General features: G+C 46.7%; 1 protein-coding gene across 2 annotated transcripts in view; it reads left to right on the top strand.

Moving 5' to 3' along the window:
* The first annotated feature begins 2 nt into the window (after positions 1-2).
* The window catches only part of LOC102091862 (cytochrome P450 2W1-like), a 47,651-nt gene continuing 27,385 nt past the window's right edge, over positions 3-20,268 (top strand). Inside the window, exons 1-8 of one of the 2 annotated variants that reach the window (XM_065031526.1) lie at positions 3-1,695; positions 5,762-5,953; positions 7,398-7,557; positions 10,102-10,225; positions 15,906-16,025; positions 16,127-16,284; positions 17,982-18,118; positions 19,815-20,188. In XM_065031526.1, coding sequence (XP_064887598.1) covers positions 7,543-7,557; positions 10,102-10,225; positions 15,906-16,025; positions 16,127-16,284; positions 17,982-18,038 — 474 coding nt within the window. In that variant the 5' untranslated portion in view covers positions 3-1,695; positions 5,762-5,953; positions 7,398-7,542 and the 3' untranslated portion in view covers positions 18,039-18,118; positions 19,815-20,188. The remainder of the gene's footprint in view (positions 1,696-5,761; positions 5,954-7,397; positions 7,558-10,101; positions 10,226-15,905; positions 16,026-16,126; positions 16,285-17,981; positions 18,119-19,814; positions 20,189-20,268) is intronic. The other variant, XM_065031527.1, reaches the window with a different exon arrangement.

The raw sequence follows: 20,268 nt of genomic DNA on the forward strand, positions 1-20,268 counted from the left end.
ATCTAGCACTTTCGGCTTCAGAAATCTGTCACTCGGATTTGGGAAAGATCATTTTCAGTCTGTTGAACACGGGTTCTATAACTCGGTTGCTTATTAGTACTTCACATGGCGATCCTGAGATACCGTCAGCTTTGTTAGGTTCCCTTTCATATTTTGAAGTTTGCAAATGCATTATGGCAATTGTTTAGATATTCGGATAATGCACAGATGGGAACAGATTAAATCCGTTGACTATATGTAGTGAAATAGTCTCACTGTGCCTAAACTTCCCCTGTGCTGCAGCATTTTGTATCAAGCCTGCCAACATTGCGTTTTCATCTTTCTCTTGTAATTGGCACACGAAAGAGTTAATTGTGTTCCTCCGCTTTGACATGGGACATTTGTCTCCTGTGAACGTGCTGAAAATGAGTCTTTCAAGTAAAAACCAAGGACATTAATTACTCGAAAGTTGGGTGATTGGCTTATTTAATAACACTTGTATTCAGATAGCGTTCTTGACCTGATTCTTTAATGTTTCTGCAAACATTGTTCATACTTTATTAATAACAACTATATGAAACGTGTAGTGTTTTAGAAGAGTGGCCGTCTTTGGGAATTACGGCTTTAATTTGGATGGGTGAAGGAGGGAGCATCTATGGATATGCAGGCCTCGTTTTTCAATAAGAAGCATTTGAGTGGATTCGACAGCCTTCACAGCCGTGGATTACCACAAATCTTTACAAGTATGAAATATATTACTAGTAACAAATAACGTATGCTTTCTGACTTCTTCAAGATGATGTTTTCAGCCAAAAAAGAGACTAGAGACCAGCACGCGCTGCTCCTGTGACGGAGTTTAACCCAGCGGTGAGCAGAACTCTGCAGCCATGGCCGGTCTCTCCATTGAGCTGCTGATGGTTCCTCACCATGGAGCGACGGTCGATGCAGAGGATGCAACCAGTGTCAGAGCCTTCCTGAGGCCCAAAGGAGTGATACCGACATGCAGTGAACGTGTATGAGATCATTGCATCTTATCTTTTGTGTCTGAGAATATGCAGCTGGGAAAAACTACTGAGCAGAAGCTGATACTTTTTTCTTTCCATCAGGAAAAATACTCATTTCTCAGGGGTGAAGTTTTCAGTGTTTTCTCTGGGGTTTTTGTGTGACTTTACGATTGCACTTTGGGTGTCAGAGAAGAAACTGTGTTCTCCCTCAAGATACTTGAAAATTGCCACTTTTGGTTTCTGTCACGCAAAACCGCGGGTCCTCACTGTGCACTCAGTATAGCTCGTAGCTTAAAAGCACGAGCACATCGCAACTATATTTTGAACAAGACTTGTAAAAAAGATCATCAAGGTAAGGTCCAGGCCAAAAGACGTGAATTGATTTCAACAGATTTGGCAAGATTTGCCTTTTTTGGACCTCGCTTCTGACCACGTGCAAATCTCGACAAATCTGTGAGAAGGGAGACTCTGTAGATCAAGAATGTCGTGTTTCTTTTTATATCTGTTAATATTAAAAGCACATAAGGCCTGCCAATCTGGAGTCCATGTGAACAGTAACGTTGGGAGGCTCTCACCAGTGCAGTAACACGTCCCAGCGAGTCGGGTCCTGCTCCGCGCTCCCAAAGCTGCAGCTCCAGCTCTCCCTGCGGCGCCGATCGCTGGGTGAAGGACGTCGGGCTCTGGCCTCTGCTTCTTGCAGCTAAAACGTAAGGTAATTGTTGCTGTGGTTGTGTTTGGTAGAGAAAGAAAAGTATGAAAAGTATGTTCTGCCACGTGTGCCTTGGTGTGCGGCATCGTCAGTGGTGTCTGGAAATTGGGTAAAAGGCTCGTAAAACTTCCCCTTTGCATTGGTGCTGTGTATGTCTTGGTTTTCAAAGCTCAATAGGAAGTGTTTTAAGTGTTGTCTTATACTTGATGTCATAGTGCGTTTTTACTTTGCCCCGTTTCTTAAGGAATCTTCAGCTGGTTGGCAAGCAGGTCATCTTCAGTGGCCCATGAAATGCAAAACATGCACGTTTTTGAGAGACACGTATTGCTGGGCCCGTTTTAAAGACAAGATTGTGGGGACCCAGGCAGCTCACCCAACACAGCGTGCAAATGCAGTAACAGCTCTGGCAGTCAAATGCTGTCTTTTCCATATGCTGGCCAGCAGGCCAGCTTCTGCTTCCTGCTCAGCCCGGGGCTTTAATCTAGAGATTTACATTGCGTGATGGTTAAGTATAGCAAGATTTCCTCCGTCATGTATTTTAAATGATGTCTTTTAAATTGTGGAGTGTATAATCAGTTATTGAATTCCTGTAGGTGGTCGAAGCTGTACAGGAAAACACATTCAGGCACTTTGTTCACTTTGTCATTTGGTCACGTAGAATTTGTAAATCTCAGCAGCAGCGTGTAGCTCAGACAGACAAATGGACACAGATAGGACAGAGTTGTATCTGTGCATCCGTTTAAATCACTCTACCGTGTTAATAAAAGCTGCATCCAAGGCTGGAAGTACCAGTGTGTGCAGACTGACAAATTACATCTTCGTCTGCCTACCCTAATTGTCTTCTAGTCGAGTTAATCTGTATTGTGTAGCTCTGGCTGGAGGAATTCGTATCCTGAGAGAATGCTGAAGTCAGGACTTCTGGGCAAAATAAAGGCACGTTAATTACTTAGAATTGCTTAAAGCTGGAACTCTGCCTCTAATGGAAGTACTAATTACTCAAAATTTGACAATGTACAAAGTTCCTTTTAATCTGGCTGATGCTTGCTGTGCATTGTGTATCGTCTTGGTTCTGCGCTGTCTGCCCACAGTTTTAATTTATTATCACTGTTGTAAAATTACGGGGTAAATGAATTCTCTGTTGTTAGTTGGAAGGGGTGTGCGGCACTTACTGAACGTGTAGGTTATTCCCTCTCACTGCAGAACAGCTCGGCTGTGTTTCTGGTCATTTTAGAGCAGGGCGACTCCTGACTCATCTCCATCATTTCCAATAGCTCTGAAATACATTGCTTTGAGCTTGGGGATTTATTCTTTTAAACTTCTGCCACTAAGGCCGAGTAACGGAAGTTAAAATCTACTCACATTTCTGCAAATCAGTGTCAGAGATTTAAGTTGCAAAACCAAGCGCTTTGAAAATTAGAAAACATAAGGATGGCAATTGTGTAAGTTTAATTGTACTCCTTCACGTGTATGTAGTGCGATGTGACCCCTCATTATGTCGTTGTGTTGGGAATAACTGATAAGTGGGTTATTCAGTGGCAGTTCTGTGCTATTCTTGTTCTCAAAATGTAGGTCTGCAAAGTGGTAACACAGAGAATACCTGTGCTGTGCGGGTTTGATCCTGCACAGGAGAAATAAGCAGGAGCTTTCCTGTTCGTTCGGTATAGAAACTGGTCATAGATGTTTCATCACAAATATTCCCTTTCAACCGCGTTTTAATGTTCTGATTCATTTACAGTCAAAACACTGAATTGATGTTACTTAATTTACATCCAGTTGTGTTGACATAAAACTTTCCAGTGGGTTTATTCTGGTTTAGCCTCTGGTTTCCTTTTATGTCTCCCTTTCTGTACAGCTGAATGAGCTGGTTATTTCTGTCCCCGCAAATAGGAATATTAGTTGTTTACAGTGATTCCAGTCATACAAGGACACAATTAAATGTCCTTGCCTTCGCAGGACAAGCTCGTTTTAGCAGTGATTTATAATTGCGTTCTATTTTAAATTCTTCATGAGAACATACAGAGTCAACAACTTCATACAGTCAAATATATTTTTGGTTTTGTTTTAGTTTTCGCTACCAGAAACAGCGAATACCAACCAACCAAAACTAATGGGTAACTAAACGGTGGGGGAAGGGCAAAGCAAAAGAGTGGTTTATCTTTCTGTGTCAAAACAAAGCTGAATAAGAAGCTTGTGCTGCTAAGAAAGTCGGAGTGGAGTTTGAGACACGGGGGGAGGGCCCTTCGCGTACCCACAGAGCAGCAGTCACACAGCTGCCCTCACTGATTCGCTTTTTCCCCCTACATGCAGAAAATTGTTGGCATTCCCCAACAAAACCCACAAAAACACCTACGTCGAGGAGTTAAATGGGTTTCAAAATCAAATGCTTAAAGGTCAAAAAATGCCACGTGTGTATAAATGGCCAGAAGAATTCAAATTCTACCTCTGTGCCTCCGGCCTGGAGACGGAATGGAGGGGCGTTGTGTTAGAAACAAATAAGCAAAAACCCCTGAATTATGTGAGCGCACAGTTAAAGGTGACCAGATGCCCTTCTGTTCATAGGAAGCTGGAATTACATTTCCTGTTAGCTTTCGTTGTTCAGCTTTTTTTAAAGGTTTGCTGCTAATTGAAATATCATGCAGCCCTTTGCTGCGCCAGCTTACATTTATTCTTCTCATGGTCCCACTTGTATATTATAAAATCGTCAGCCGTGGGACACAGGATCTGTCACTCTCGTTTGCTTATAAATAGCAAGACCCGGCTACAGCACCGTGAAAATCCCCGTTTGTCGGTGAGCTCCTTTGGACCCAAAGAAGGACGTTGACACCGAGTTTCCCTGTACTGCTCTAGAGCTACAGCAGCCCTTGGCAGCGCCCTTTGTATCAGCCAGGCTTCCTTAAGCTCCATGAAATTGCCCGAATCCGGTACAATGATGTTGCTTATGGAATTTGCCAAGCGAGAGCAGCGTTTTCCGTGGGGCTGCGGGATCTCAGCCGCTCGGGATGCTCGGCCCCCAGCTTAACACCTTCTGTCTGCAGCCGCTCGGGGTTGCGACCGTTTTGTTTGTCTGCTTTCTATGGGCTTAATTTGACCGAGCAAACTGTTTTAAAGCTATTTGTGCATATCAAAAGCTTAAGGTGCAGCAATAGTGTTTCTCTGGTAGCACAGATACGTGTAAATAGACTTTATGGATTTCACAGAGAATGTTCCCTTTGTTAGAAGCAGAAGCTCTTGCAGGATCTTGGAAAGGACTGACCAACACCCCGATTTACCTTGTTAAATTAGAGCGGTATTTCCGTGAGCTGTCACAAATACATGCTGGCAGATAGACAGGAGGACAGACAGCCAAGAAACCATGTATGGGCATCACATACCCGAGGGCAAGGATGACAGTGGGGAATGGAACCTCCTGAAGTTGCCTGGTTAAGGCAAAGTGCCACCTGGCACAAATCCTGGCTGCCATAAGGTTAAAAATAACAAATAGTATCCCTATTACATAAGGAAATCTTTTGTCCTTGTTCAGTGGGGCACTATGATCTGCTGACAAGAATAAATACAGAGCTCCTCTGAACTCTTCCTTGTGGTTAGTGCTTAGGGCCAAAGCAGCTGGAGATACCAGGGCTGGTTGTAGCAGGGCCCCGTGTACCAACTGCTGACGTTAAGCCGGTGAGATCGGGGTGAAATTCCAGTGTCTGAGCCGGTTCAGCAGCAGCATCAAACCAGTTCACTGCACTGGTGACGTCTCAGCCCCAGGAAGGACTTCTGGTCCCTTTTTGTGGTGATTGTGTTACTGTGACATAAATATAGCGTATCCGCGTATCCAGAGCAGCCTGCAGACCCTCTGGGTGCTGCAGTCCATTGGCCACATTGCTGCTTATTGCGATAAAACAGGTAATGGGGAAGCTGTTGAAGTAATTGTGGATGGACTTGAAACTCGGTCCAGAAACGCGATGTGTTTTCACCCCTCACCTCCCTGCAGGTCACTTCCAGGAAGGAAACACCTGCTTTGGTTTCTGTTAAAGAATTAAATTCAAATGATTGTAACACTCAAGTTTTCCTTTTTTTCCCGCAGATCACCTTCTCCTTGTCCTGATCGTGCTCAACATGCGGTGCTGCCGGTGACGGATCTGCAGCCCGTGTCCAAGCCGAATTCTCCTGTTGGAGTGGCAGCTTTGAGAACTGTCGAAGGCAATGCTTATTTCCAGTTTGACTGCCCAGCTCTGCCTGTCCCTGTCGTCTCTTCATGGGCATTGAAGCCTTTCAGGTCAGTACAGCTGTTACTTGCTAACCCTTACCAAAATGTTTGGAAGCTCGCAGTGCCTGTTGTAAGCAGGAGCATTCATGGGCAGATGGTCCTCATGCTTCCCTCCTGGGTCCTCAGCTCTACTCACGCAGCCTCTGAGCACTCAACAAGCTGCTTCCACGATCCATCTTTTTGTGAAAAAGTGCTTTCTGGTGCTTGCTGCTTCAGCTTGGAGAGCAGAAAATATTGCGGATTTAAAGGTTTTGATATATCGTAGTCAAAAGAACCGAATCATCCTTAAAATTCACCCCAGTTTCCTTCAAGATGGCTCTGGATTTCCATCTCCATCAGCTCTTCCCTGAGATGTCCAATCCAGCGAATTCCGACCTTACATCTGAACATACAACGTGCTGTTGTTTGGAAGAGGTGATGCCTGTCCGAGCTTCATTCCAGATGGTGTGTGACCTGCGGAAACTGAGGGAGATGGCAGAGGTTGTTTAAGCACTTTTAAAACTGCCTTAGATGACTAAAAAGAAACCTTCAGACTAAAGGCCGTCAGTGCTCTGGTAACGCCTGTGAGCGTCTGCCTTTCGTTTGGCTGGTGTAATACATGTTGCTGCTTTCCAGCGTCACCTGTGCATTTACCTTCCCTTCCTCCTTGGACAGTGTCACCTTCAGGAGGATTGTCCTCTAGTCTGTCCCTTCATTTAATGAACACGTATGGCCGAATTACTGAGTTGCTAATGAGACCGCCTCACCCTTTGTACACTTGGCTGCAGCGGTTTGAAGGGTAAACGGGGTGAGGGGACAGTGAAAAGCTGCTCTTAGCAACGGCGATCTCCTCGTAGTTTGTATAGGGCACACACCTCCATCAGAACTCCGTCTGTTGTCAGGTATTTTTGCTGTCAAAAAGAAGAAAACCTTTTCGATAATTTAATTTCCAGTGCTTTTAATGTGATTTTTAATCTCAGAGATGGAAAATCAGCAGTGAACAGACGGCTACATTATGAATATTGCACCAGCATCCTCCTTTCCTTCCTGTGCAAGCAGATTAGAACGCACTTGAACTGATACATGGAATAGTGCAGCTGACTGAATTGGCAGGAAAACAGCTCCTCAAAGTTAGGAAATGCAGCAGTTCACTCTTATTTCAAAATAGGCCGGGTTTAGCTATTTACCTTCTGAGTCTCTGATATTTAAATAAAACTCATCCAAAATGATCACCTGTGCAGCAATATGGCATGAAACAGCTCTCTGCTCTTTATTATATCGTCTTATATTACTTGTCTTTTGAACAGCCAAACGTATGCACACAGTATGTGGAAGGAAAACTACAGTGAACTTGACAATGATTTCCAGAGATTGGTTCGGTCCTAGGAAACAGTCATTGTGGGGTTTTCATTATTTTATTTTTTAAAAGGGGTTTCCCCTTTGTTTTCTAAATCCTTTTTTTTTATTATTTCAGCTGTTTCTGGACAAAGGGAGGAAAAAAACCTGACCGCAGAGAGATCAAGAGTACAAAATCCTGCCTCTTGTTGAATCACCCCGTTAACGCAGAGCGGACGAGTGCCTGAGATCTGAGACTGGGTTTGGTTTTCGAGGGGTCCCGGATGAACCCGTGGCAGGTGAGTCTGGGTTTGTGCTGTTCCCTGCAGGAGTCACAGATGGTTCCCGCTCGGCGAGAGGAGCGGAGGGATGTGACAACCCCGTCCTCTGCAAACAGCACGTCCCGCCTGCTTTTCTGCTCTGCTCGTGCCCGCGTTCCCCTTCCTCGTTAAAAGAACCGCGTTTCAGCCAGCAGGATGGATCAGTCAACCTTTATTTGCATCATCGCCGTGGCTGTGGGTCTTGTATCCCTCATAAAATTACTTTAATGGGCACATTAAACTTTTGACCTGCTCTATGGCTGCAAGCCACTGGTGGTTGGAATCATCTGCAGGAATGTTTCCGAGGATGCTCGGTGGACTTGGGGCTGGCAAAGGGAACCCAACGCAGGGAATGGAGAACAGGGGCTTCAGGCGTTTTTAGACAGGAAGCAAATTTCACTGTGACATTGAACTGTGTAAACGCTGATTGAAAATGGCGACTACAGCACGCATGCCTTGCTATCAGGGGCCGTATAAGCTGCTGATACTTGGGTTTTGTTGTTTTTATCCTGGGAACCGAAAGGTGTTTGCAGTTCAGCTGCCGACAGGAAGATCATTATCTGTCCCATGAAACTTTTTGCTGCAGAGGTTTGGAAAGGACAAAATACCATGTCCTGCTGCTGCAGCCCCGTGGATTAAAATGTGCCGTAGCATTTCAGAGTGATTTTTTTAATATTTGAAAATGATAAAATAATTGTCTTGGAGGAAGGCAGACAGATGTCTCAGCTGGCTTATCTGGAAAATCTTGCAATTTCCCTCAGACGTGACCTTTACCTCAGCCATCTGATTCTGTGCTTCAAGTAGATGATTATGGTGGGCACCAGCTTGACATACCCTTGAAATGGATTCAAAATCCGGCCCAAGCTGTTTTGTGGATAGAAGAAAGTAAAATGCTTATGGTCCTGTTCCTGATTGTCAGCATGCTAAGGCTATAATTCAAGTCATTAGGCTTAGTATATAAAACCCTTCGTAATCCAAGTCTTAAGAATCTGAAAGGTCACTTGTGGGCCGATAAGCCTGAATAGTCGATGTGACGAGCTAGTGGGGACTGTCTTGATCCTAAAGCACCTCTTAAAATAAATGCTCGTCTCTGCCCCAAAAGCATATGTACGTTATTTCAGCGTGATCCGAGAGGCTCTGCAAAGGATGAGCAGCTCGACTGTTGCACAACGTCATGCAATGCTGGATTTTTTGAAGTTATTTTAGTAACTGGACTGAAGGAATAGACAGGAGGAGGCTGAAGGTTTAAAGACACACCCCCGTGTGGCTGCGGTGGTCCAGACCTCTGCTGCACACCGCTCGTCTCCAAGAATCCCCCAAATCCTCCCCAAAATCTGCCAGCACAGCTGTTCATATAAATCAAATGAGCAAAGGTGGCTTAGATGACAGGAACAGCAGGGATCTGCTCATCTCCTGGTCCTGGCAGCAGTGTCAGAGATCATTCACACGAGAGAGGGCGTTCACACAAGTGACAGGGGCAGTGGGCGGGAGGAGAGGGTAACATCTGGCCAGAGGTGCAGCAGGCAGGGGCTGAGAGGATCCAGTGGATCCCAGGGAACTGTAGCCCAGCTGTGACCAACACACAGGGATGCGAACAGCAGCGGCTTTGCAGAGCAGCCCAGAAAGCGGTTTGGTACCCAGTGGGGCACGGAGGGAGCCACAGGGTAGTTTTGTGAGAGGAAAGGACCGGTGGCGATGAGGATCCCTGGAGGATGCAGTCATGGGCTGATGGGATCATCTGCAGGGTCAATTCCACGCGATATTGAGCACGTGCTTTGCTATATCGCAATTAGGGAGCTCAGTCCTTTACCCACCTCCTTGACATCTCCTCAGGAAGAGAAATGGAGGACTGGGAGCACTTAACCATTATGGGGCCACTTGTAACATGCCCATTGGTGCTCCAGGTCCACGCTGCTGTGCTGCGGGCGGTTAGACGCCAGCTGGGAGGAGGGCTGGATCACTTTGGTTTTCCTCTTTAGTATCTCCTTGCCTTTCAATTTGTTTGGTATTTGGAGTGATTTCATCTTGATATTGTATTTATTCAGTGGTGCTGTGGATATGGTTATTTTTGTGCCCTGAAGGACCTACTGTTCCATTCCATACTAATATATAACTTCCCTTACCGTCAAGGCATAGTGCATGCATAAAGGAGCACGGAATAGCTAAACTGTGCTTAAATAGCTGTGACCCCTTGGCTTTCCTATGTGAAATGATTATTAATACTTTGTCCTTGCCATGTTTCATGGGAGGATGCTGCCACACAAGGCATAGCTGGGGACGTCTGATCATCCCTTTATTACAGAAGGGAAAAACAGAGAGAAAGAGATTAAAAGATTTGCCAGCAACACAGAGCAATCAGCGGCTGTGCTGAAAATAGAAACTAGGCTCCCGATTTCCATTCCCCAAATCTGGCCTCTAGACAACACAACTATATTAAAAATGTGAATGCAAATACAGAAAATACTTCCTCTTTCAAACCTTCCCCACTAACATTTTGTGTCCTTTTGACTCTGTGCTTCACAGAATAAGCCGGTAGCACTTGGATCGAAGACTCAGCAACCAGATGGGCTGCGCTCTCTGGATATAGCGGAGGAAACTGGACTGAACCACCAAAACCTCAGAGTGACCAAAAAGCTCGTGGCAGAAGGTGGGAGGAGGCTCGTGTCTATTTTGAGACAAAAAAGTATTCAGTAGCTGTAGGCCACTGTTCAAAATACTTTGATTACTGTATTTAAGGAAGCCAAAAGTGATACTGTTGTGACAGTCAGTCCCTCAGCCTTTGTGTCCTAGAAAATATTCTCTCTCACAATGTACCGCAGATATGAAATTGGCAGCTTAAGGGCGTGCAGGCGTTTTAACTGTTTGGTATTAGGTTTGCAGATGATGGGTAAATCAAACACCATTGAGGTTTGAAATCCATAACCAGAAGGGAGTAGTGAAGCGAGTGTCCCCGAGGCAGCGCGCAGCTGCGGGGCCTCTGGCTCGGCAAGCCGGACATGCTGGCAATACCATTAATGGTCTCATTCCTTTGGGTTCATCCCAGATTTATTTCTGTTCCCATATTGTTCCTCTGTGCTGTAAACAGGCTTGATGATAAAAAAACAATAGCATGTGGATGCAACCCAACCAACCAGGCAGAGTAAACGGCACGGGAGACACTGGGTTTAGAAACGCAGCCCTGAGTCATGCCAAAGAGTGTCCGTGTTAAAGGCTTTTTTAAGAAGCAGTTAGAAAGCCATCTCTTTTTAAAGATGCTTCCTTGTGCTCGTTATAGGGCCATAATGCTGCAGATTAGGGCTAAATCCTGCCGGTCTCACTCTTGTGCATGTCTTTATATGAATAGGGTATGAGACGTAGCTGCCCTTGTTCAGAAAGGCCCGTGCTTTGGAGCTCAAGACTATGTTAATGGCTGGGAAAAGCCTGTTCATAAAAGAACTTTTGTATCATCTTCACGCTCACAGTTGATATGATAGAAGCAAAAAAGCAGTTTTCATTAGCAAAACTGTTGCCTTTTCCCTTTTTTGCTGGCTTGGGGGAGAGCAAGAGTTCCGCTGATGAAGACTGAATGTGACGCAGTTTTCAGTGCTCAGCCAGCAGCTTCTGAAATGCAGCCACATTTTGTGAGGTTAAGAACACTGTAGCCACCGATACTGCATTTTTTTTACTGGTTCAAGACCATATGTCTCTGACCTAATTAGACTTTTACTGGCTGATGGTTTGTGGAGCAAACCTCTGAGGATTCTGTGTCTGGTTCCTGAAGAATCTCTAGCAATAGGGAGATGAGTTTGGCTAGCGCTGGAATCTTTCTTCAAGCCTCACTGCCTGCAGGTTGGTAACCGTCCATGCTGTTAACCTGCTCAGGTAATGCTGCTAAATTTTAACTTAAACTTACTAATTGGATTAAATATTAATCTGTAACCTCAAAAGGAGCGTGTGCCCCCCTGGCTCGTGATGCAATGCAGTGGCACGTTAGCGTGTCCAAAACCCACAGTTTTGGAAGATTGCAGATCCCTGAGATGCTTCCCGGGGAGGCCTGGGTTTGTTTAAATGGCTCTGCAATGGAGATGGGCTTGTTCCTCAGCGTTGCCACTGCTGAGGCTACAGCTTTAAAACCACAGCCTGGAATTTTCAACTGCAAGCCCTGTTTCAGGTGCTCCATGGGTGATAAAATACCCAAATTGTGATAGATTGAGTTACTTTATTATCTGCTGGGGACACGTTTACTACGTTGCGCTTTTTCATATGCCCGTTAGTGACGACTGGTTCTCCTTGTGTTTCTATCACTGTCTCATGTGGCCTTTAAACGAATCTTTTCCCTTCTCCGTCTGGATTTTCCTTCTATAAACCAGGGATAATGCCCTTTCTTTAGCTGGAGTGCATTTCACGTGCGACTGAAGGGTGAAGTGCTGCTGCTGGAGAAGAGCGAGCATCCCTGCCGTGGATCCGAGAAATACGATGGGGCTTTTGAAAAGACAATTTGCACAGGATGGTAGAAGCTTGTATCTCACTTAACACCATTTAATCACTTTAACCTTCCTCTGGCAAGTGCCTGGCCTTCAGCTCTGAACACAAACCCCCAAACCTCTCCAAACCTGGTGAGAGCCGGTGCCCCCGGGCTCTGTTATGAGACACAAGTTTGGGACAGGCAGCTCCAACCTGGAAGCCAAATCGTGAGAGTGGATTAACAACTGAAAGGTGCTTTCTGGTTTCAGGGTCAGCCACATTTTGGCTGTGCAAGGCACAGAGGGGTTTGGGTGGTGGGGTTGGGTGCCGGGGCTGCCCCGGCATCGCTGCGCCGGGCTGGCACGGCTGTCGGCACGTGTTAATGAGCTGAAGAGAAAGGTCTGAGGCAGCTTGTGCTGCTTCAAAGGGCCGTTTGGGGGAACACGTATAACACAGCTTGCAAGAAAAATAAATGGAGGAGGGTTTAGTTTGTTCCTGTGGCCGCCTGCAAGCTGCGGCTATGGAGTGGGGAAGGTGCTGCCGAGCCCACCCATACCGGGATCTGCCCCCTATGAGGGTCCTGCAGCCCCCACTGGATCCTACCACCAAGAGCCAGGAAGGGACGTGAGTTTGTTAGTGCTGCCCACCAGCTGTGCGTGACAGGGACTTGGAGAGCATATCCCAGCTGTGTGCAACTGCTCTACAGGCTGGTGAAGGACATGGTGCTTCTCGAAACGGCCAGATGGTGCTTTGGGGAACAGATTTACCCACCCGATAAATGTAGTCCTGAGATTTTGCAGGATCTCTCTCCTGCTGATTCCTGCAGGAGCAGGGAGGGCTCGAGCAGCGTTGCTGTTCCCGAGGCCCCTCGTTATGCAAAGTTACAGCGGGATCATCCAGAAATGGTGATTGTCACAGTCTGAGTTTTAAGCCCATCTGCCCGTTGCTGGCTCCGAGGGCAGGTGTGGGGAGGTAGACCTTGCTTTCTGCTCTCTAGTCTGTCCAAGAGTGACTGGTTTAGAGGGCTCAATGTCCAAATAATTATCCACAGCCCAAGCGATTACTTTCTTTCCCAACTACAAATCCACGGGTGGTTCAGTCCAGGGCACTCTGTGTAAGGACCTTTCTTTCTGTGCTTCCCTTTTGTAATTTCCCCTGGGACGTGTGACATGACCCTGCCCTGGCTGGGGAGCTTTTGATTTATTTGTTCTTTTTCAGAGAGATCATTTACTTCTGGATAAAAATTGATTTTCATTTTAATTTTTAACTTGAATCTCTTAGGTGAAAATGATTTTGTAGGCCGTCTGAGGTGCTGCTATCTTTGCCCAGATTTGCCTCTTCCACAGTCGCTTCAGCCAGCGGGTAACGAGTAACCTGTCCTGGGCAGGCAGGGTACGGCCTGGGGCGCAAGGGGGGGAAGCTGATTCCTTCCTTTCCCTTCTCTTTGGGAATCATAAACACATTTTTAGTGCCAGAGTGACATCTCCCTGCCTCTCGCCTTTGGTAATTCTTGCGGCGTGAGAGGACATGGTTCTGCTTGCTCCCTTTCTGCACGGAGCCCAAGACACCTGCACTCACACAGACTCCAGTGTATCCAGACTCCCGGTCTCCTGCTTTTGCCACAGATGCTGTTGTTTGTAGCGCGAGTGGGTTTGGGATGGGTGGCCGGGGGCTGGGTATGAGCTGAGATCGCATCTTCTCCAGTCAGTCCGTGGCCTGATGGATGGGAGTCCAGGTTTCTAATGCCTTCATATGTCCATCCTTGGTGAATCATATTATATACACATATACTATACACCAAGATGCTGCAGGGAGTGGAGCATCTCCCGTGTGAGGAAAGGCTGAGGGAGCTGGGGCTCTGGAGCTGGACAAGAGGAGACTGAGGGGGGACTCATTCATGGGGATCAATATGGAAAGGGGGAGTGTCAGGAGGATGGAGCCAGGCTCTTCTGGTGACAACCAGTGACAGGATGAGGGGCAATGGGTACAAACTGGAACACAGGAGGTTCCACTTGAATATGAGAAGAAACTTGTTTGGAGTGAGGGTGGCAGAGCCTGGCCCAGGCTGCCCAGGGGGGTTGTGGAGTCTCCTTCTGTGCAGACATTCCAACCCGCCTGGACACCTTCCTGTGTAACCTCATCTGGGTGTTCCTGCTCCATGGGGGATTGCACTGGATGAGCTTTCCAGGGCCCTTCCAGTCCCTGATATCCTGTGATTCTTCTACCTCTTTAACTCGCTGGGCGTACCTGAGTCCAGCCAGGTCAGAAACACAGCAGTTTTATGAATCTATTGGGTTAAACAGACCAGTGTTTATTTGCTTTGATTCTTCTTTCATTTAAGTGTCTTGGGGCTTTATCTCTGGCATCTCTCCATCCCTTCTGGCCACAGAAGGAGGAGGGATGGCAACTCTTCAGCCACCCCAGCAGGACGTTCCACTCCCACTGGTGACTTCTGTGCTCTGGTTTTAATTTCCTTCAAGATTTCAGAGAAATATGGCCCCATGTCCACCGTCCATTTGGGTTTCCAGGAGGTGCTGGTGCTCACTGGCCATGAAGCAGTAGAGGATGCCCTTCCGAACACAGTGGCCGCATTTGTGGACAGGCCAGTTATACCCCATGTTCTGTCACATCCAACATGGGGACGATACTCGCAGGCTGAGAAGATAAGGGTGCGCTTGCTATGCTGTTTGTCAAATGTGTTGTTCCAATTGCAACAGAGAGTCTTGATCTGCATCCTTACTGTCCAGGGCTGCGTTTTGTGGGGCTTGGGGGAAATAGTTTCTTAAGAAACTGGGGATCTTCCTATTTGCGTTATCAGGGTTTTTTTGCCTTTAGTGGCATTTGGGTCACATTTCAAGAAGGTTTATTTTGCAGTGCAGAGGAAAGGAAATTCTTTTTCACCACGTGAAGGCTGAGGTCCTTATGCAATCTCTGTCCTGCAGTTACTGGGAGTTCGGACAAAGCGTGGATCACGCATGACTCATGATAAAGGCTGCAAGAACTGGCGGGAGCGCAACAGCACGGGCTGTTTGTACCTCAAACAATTACTTCTGTAAACAGATTTTTGGCATGTTTCTGAATTGCATGTTAAAAAGTAATACATTGCCCAAGAGTAGACATTGAAAAACAATGAAGGGAATAATCCAGGACTGAAAGGAAGAGATTTGATGATCTAGTATGTATATAATGCATACAGAGTGTGGGCTTGGTTCTTTTTTTTTTCATCTTGTTTTTAAAAGTGAGGCCCAGCGTGAGGAAGGGTACAGTCTGCAGTCTGAAGATATAGACTGTGTTCAGCCCAGGAGCCCTCCTGGGAAGGAAGGACTTCTGCATTGAACCCAAACACCTCCGTGCCCCCTTGGCTCAGCACGTTTTACGGCTGATGGGTAGCAAAGGTGCTGCCCGCCAGCCCTCCGTGTCCCCCTGCGCAGGACACTGTTCATCCTCTACAATGCCAGTTGTTCAGTGAGATCATTTGTCCTGTCCATGGCAGGGACAGAGCGGTGTCATCTGCTCCGTGCCTTGCTCTCCCAAACAGCTGGGCTGGTTTTCCAAGGAAAAACAAGTCGGCCTGAGACAAATACCATGCACAGGGGTTTTTACTGTGCATAGCTGCAAAGAGACAAAGCTATAAACAAGCCCAGCCCAGAGCCTGGGTGTGAACAGACCTGACTGTTTAAAATATTGCCTCCTGAACCTACCTGGGGTGGTGCTTTTCCAAACCAGCACCCCCGGAGCCCCTCAGTCCTCCCACAAGTAGGTTCTTCCAGGTTACAAAACACCTGCGCTCCCCAGCTCTGCGTTCTGGTGTTTTTGAGAAAATCCATGCTGCCTCAGCAGACAGGGCGCGCAGTCCCTCTCCAGGTGTGCTCTTTTCTTCGCAGGAGCTCTGGAAGATGACACCAAAGCCACCATGTGGGATCTCGGCATGGAGAAGCATCCTGGAGAAGAAAGGATGCTTGAGGAGCTTCCTTTTTTCACTGAGCTGATCAAACCCTTCAGAGGTGAGCTGGAGATGCCATCATGCTACTGTACAAAACCACTGTGAAAACCTCTGGGTTGCTCCAGAAATTACCAATACAGTTATGATTTTCTTCCTTCCTAGATGGACCTTTCCCATTATTATTTTTGAATACGGCCCTCACCAACATCATCCTTGCTGTTCTCTTTGGGAGAAGGTTTCATTATGAAGACCCAACGTTTCTCAGTCTGTTAAGACTCATAGATGAAGTTACGCACCTTCTTGGCTCTCTGTTCTTGCATGTAAGTTACCTTCTGTGTCGGGATATTCCAGAATCTCATAGGAGTTGGTAGATCAAGCAACCTTACTATTACTGGGTAGTTTTGAAGAATCTTTATGATGCTGAAATATAAGAATTAAAGATGTTTTTTGTTGGAGGGGACCTTCAAAGATCATCTGGTCCAACCCCCTGCCAAGACAAGACTCTTTGTTTGGGGTCTTTCCTCCTGTTTAAAATCTGTTTGCGGAGGAGATCCAACACCACGTGGCGGCACTGGCTTGAGATGCTGATGTGACCATGCCAGCAGAACTGATGTGCTTCATTCTCCTACGGCCAGCAGGTTCAGTAGCTGAGGCTTCCAGAGCGGTGGGACTCGGGGTGGGCAGCGTCCAGGAGCATCGGTGGGAATCCACAGAGTGCTATAGACTCGCTCTTTATTATTTTTAGTCACATTATTTTGCAAACTTTACAGTTGATGGTGAGTCGTAGCCTCCCATGAGGAAACAGACCCTAATGTAAGATTGGGATCTGGGCAGCCTTCTGTCTTTGGTTGGAGTGAGACAGGGGGAATCAGGTACCTCTTGCAGGGCATGGCCAGAGTGTGTTTCTTTAAAAACATACCGGTGATAAAACTATTGAAATAATGACTTTATTTGTGCGTGTGCAAAGAAAAATACACAGGCTCATGCCAGTTATTGTGTGAGCATCCCCAAAATAACTTCTTGTCTCAGGGACAATTGCATGTGTATTGGGGGGTTTTGGTCTCTTGCTGCAGTTTAAGAAACCAGGTGCAAAGTACAGATCTGCAGACTCTATATACGGACCTCTCATACCTCCTGTTGTGGCTTTAAATCGACACCTGCTCAAGGGAGCTGCATAATAGAGCATTGCAAGGCAGAGGCTCTCACCTGAGCCGAGAGCTCGTGCTAAACTCAATCCCCCATCACAAGGAACAGAGTTTTAGTTACTTAAGGTAACAATGTCATTCAAAAAGCTGTTAAAAACAACACCAAAAAAAGCTGATGAATTTATTACCTGAATGAGAACTATTTACAATAGTTACAATTTACAATAGTACAGCATCCCTTTTCTTTTAATCTCTATGGCAGGTTTAGTTATTTGCAAAAAATAACAAAAATGAGCACCGGTTGGCAATAGTAAGAGATTTGTGGATCTTATTCTGCAGCCAGTTTATTTATAACATTGAGAAATGGTGTAAATAACCCCCCTGCACATAAAATGCAGCCGTTTATTGTGCTGTGAAATTTAACAATGCTGAGAACTGAGTGTAATTGATTTATAATTCATGCGAAAGCTAAAAATGATGATCTAACGACTTTAAAACATAAGTATTTTGGCTTGCTAAACAATTGGAGTTTTCTTTGTGTAATGCGTAACACTTCGTCTTTTTGCTTTATTACCTCTTTAAATTGTAATTTCATTGTTTCGTGAGTTTACTATCACTTTCCTTTAATTGTATTTTTTAATTCTTGTGTATAGGCTGTGTCTAGACAAGTCTGATGGGCTCCATTCATTTCTGTGTAGAATTTTTAATAAGAGGAAGCATTCTTTTACATTAAAGTATTTTAGTTACCAAAAAAAGAGAAACTCCAATCACACGTCATTTGGTTCCTCACATAAATGATTTTTCCATTATGATACTTGACTTTTCCAAGTTAATCGGTGAATTTAATTTTTTCCTGTGATTTTTTTCCCCAGTTTTTTAATTTCTACCCATTCCTTGGATTTCTCCTCAAACCTCACACCACCATCTGATCCCTGGGAGAGACCCTTGTCTGCTGTGCCATGGGGAGACTTCTGTTCCCTGCGTACCACTCGATTCTTCCAGGTTAATGGTGAGTAAATATCTTTGCTCCCAGGTGAATGCACCTTGCCTAGGGGTGCATGAAGTCTCAAGGCTTAGCTCTGCCCTCTTTAAACAGCCCGAATTTGGGGCTGGCAGGGCTTTCAACCCCAGTACGGACCACGGGGCTGGGCTGTGTGTAACTCAGAGGGGTCGGGGTGCCATCTGGTGGCAAAAAGCAAACAGAAATGATATTCTGCGCGATGCTCATTGCTCCGGCCAGCGCACAGAGGAGCTGCAGATACAAGGCAGCCCTTGTTTTACAAACCGGTGTGGTTGCTGCCCTCCTTGCACTTGACCATTGCCCCTCTGAGAGCAGGAGCCCCTGGTCCCAGCACCACGCGGCGCTGGGCCGGGGGACGCGGTGTCAGCCTGTGGCGTGGGCCACAGACACAGCGTGAGCTGGATTTGTTCGGGTCTTACCCTAAAAATGCAGCCTCCTGTCCTGCCCCAAGGTGTTTGCCTTTAATTCAGGTCAGTGTTTTGCAAGGCACAAACGTGTTGCAGCTAGGGGGAAGACCCTCAGGCCCACTGAAATGGTATTTCCACCCCTGAGAGCCAGTGTTTTCTCCTAGATAAATACGTAGCCGAGTCATAATCAATGTTCTGCCATCGTTTGGCTGTACAAATAAATGGCGGGCAGGCTCTTGCTTTTCCAAAGATATATTCAGCAGCCTAATTCAGCATGTTGAGGAGCAATCACTTCCATCCACCTGCTAACACGGGCACAAGTAGGATACGCTTTCCAAAGGAATCAAAGAAACCTGTTTTCCTTGGGTGTTTGCACCTGGTAGCTCACGGCTCTTGTTGAGCACGAGGATGCTGCCCCTGCTCGTGGCCAGCGCTGCCGCAGGCTCTGCCCTGCCTGCCCCGGGTGCCCGTGCAGAAGGTGATGTCCAAAACGAGCAGGCTCTGAAGGCTGCTGTGTGCCTAGCAAGGGATTCATCTCTCTCCTTCAAAGCCAAGAACCCAAGAGCCCATGGCAAGGGGTCAGATCTGAGATTCCACCAGTGAATTTGTGCAGATTTGAACCCGGCCCAGTTTTGTCTCCCGGAGCACTAGATCATTATTGAAGTGCTGGAGCGGGTCCAGAGAAGAGCAACGAGACTGGTGAAGGGACATGAGCACAAGAGCTATGGGGAGAGGCTGAGGGAGCTGGGCTTGTTTAGTCTGGAGAAGAGGAGGCTTAGAGGTGAGCTCAGCACTCTCTAGAACTACCTGAAGGGCAGTTCTAGCCAGGTGGGGATTGGGCTCTTCTCCCAGGCATCAGCAATAGGACAAGGGGCCATGGGCTTCAACTCTGCCAGGGGAAATTTAGGCTGGAGATTAGAAAGCAATTCTTTGCAGAGAGAGTGGTCAGGCATTGGAATGGCTGCCCAGGGAGGTGCTGGACTCACCATCCTTGGAGGTTTTTAAACTGAGATTGGACATGGCACTTAGTGCCATGATCTAGTCAATGGACTGAAGTTGGACCAAGGGTTGGACTGGATGATCTCTGAGGGCTTTTCCAAACCAGTCAGTTCAATGATTCTGTGATCATTGCCATACCTGTCTTTTGAGTTCACGTTACTTTTGGAGGGGGCTGGAGCAGGAACAGTCCTGACCTCTCTGAAGCCAAATGCAAAAGTCTTTTTATTTCAGCAAGGCCAAGGCTTCCTTTGTCCAGTTGATATGTGGTTTCTCCTCAGGTGCTTTACCTGCCTCTCCCTGCCTTCCCTGAAGAAGACCCCGTCCTGCTGCCACCACTTCTCAAGAGCGACATTGCCAGCAGGTGATGCTTTGGGAGAGCAAGAGGTGAGAGGTGTAGGGTCCAAGGCACTAAGCTGATGCATGGCACCAGCATCAGGGAAACTGTAGTGCCTACCTTCCCGTCAGCCTCTGCAAGCAAGGGTTGAGGACAAGCGAAAACCCAAGGCTTCCTCCAGGACTGACTCGTAGCCCATAGCTGAGCACAAAGGGAAAGCTCTTTGCCTTGGAGAAACCACTCTGCAGACATGGAGGGTCTCCTGTTAAGCTGGTTTTTACTGGGATAAAGGTATGCAGAACATCTCACCTGTGACATGTAAGTAAAACAATATGATTTGTCACTCAGGGCCGAAGATCTACCTTTCATGGCATTTGCTTTTGTGTGCAATGCGAAGT

This window comes from Columba livia, chromosome 15, assembly GCF_036013475.1.
Source record: "Columba livia isolate bColLiv1 breed racing homer chromosome 15, bColLiv1.pat.W.v2, whole genome shotgun sequence".
Classification (NCBI taxonomy): domain Eukaryota; kingdom Metazoa; phylum Chordata; class Aves; order Columbiformes; family Columbidae; genus Columba; species Columba livia.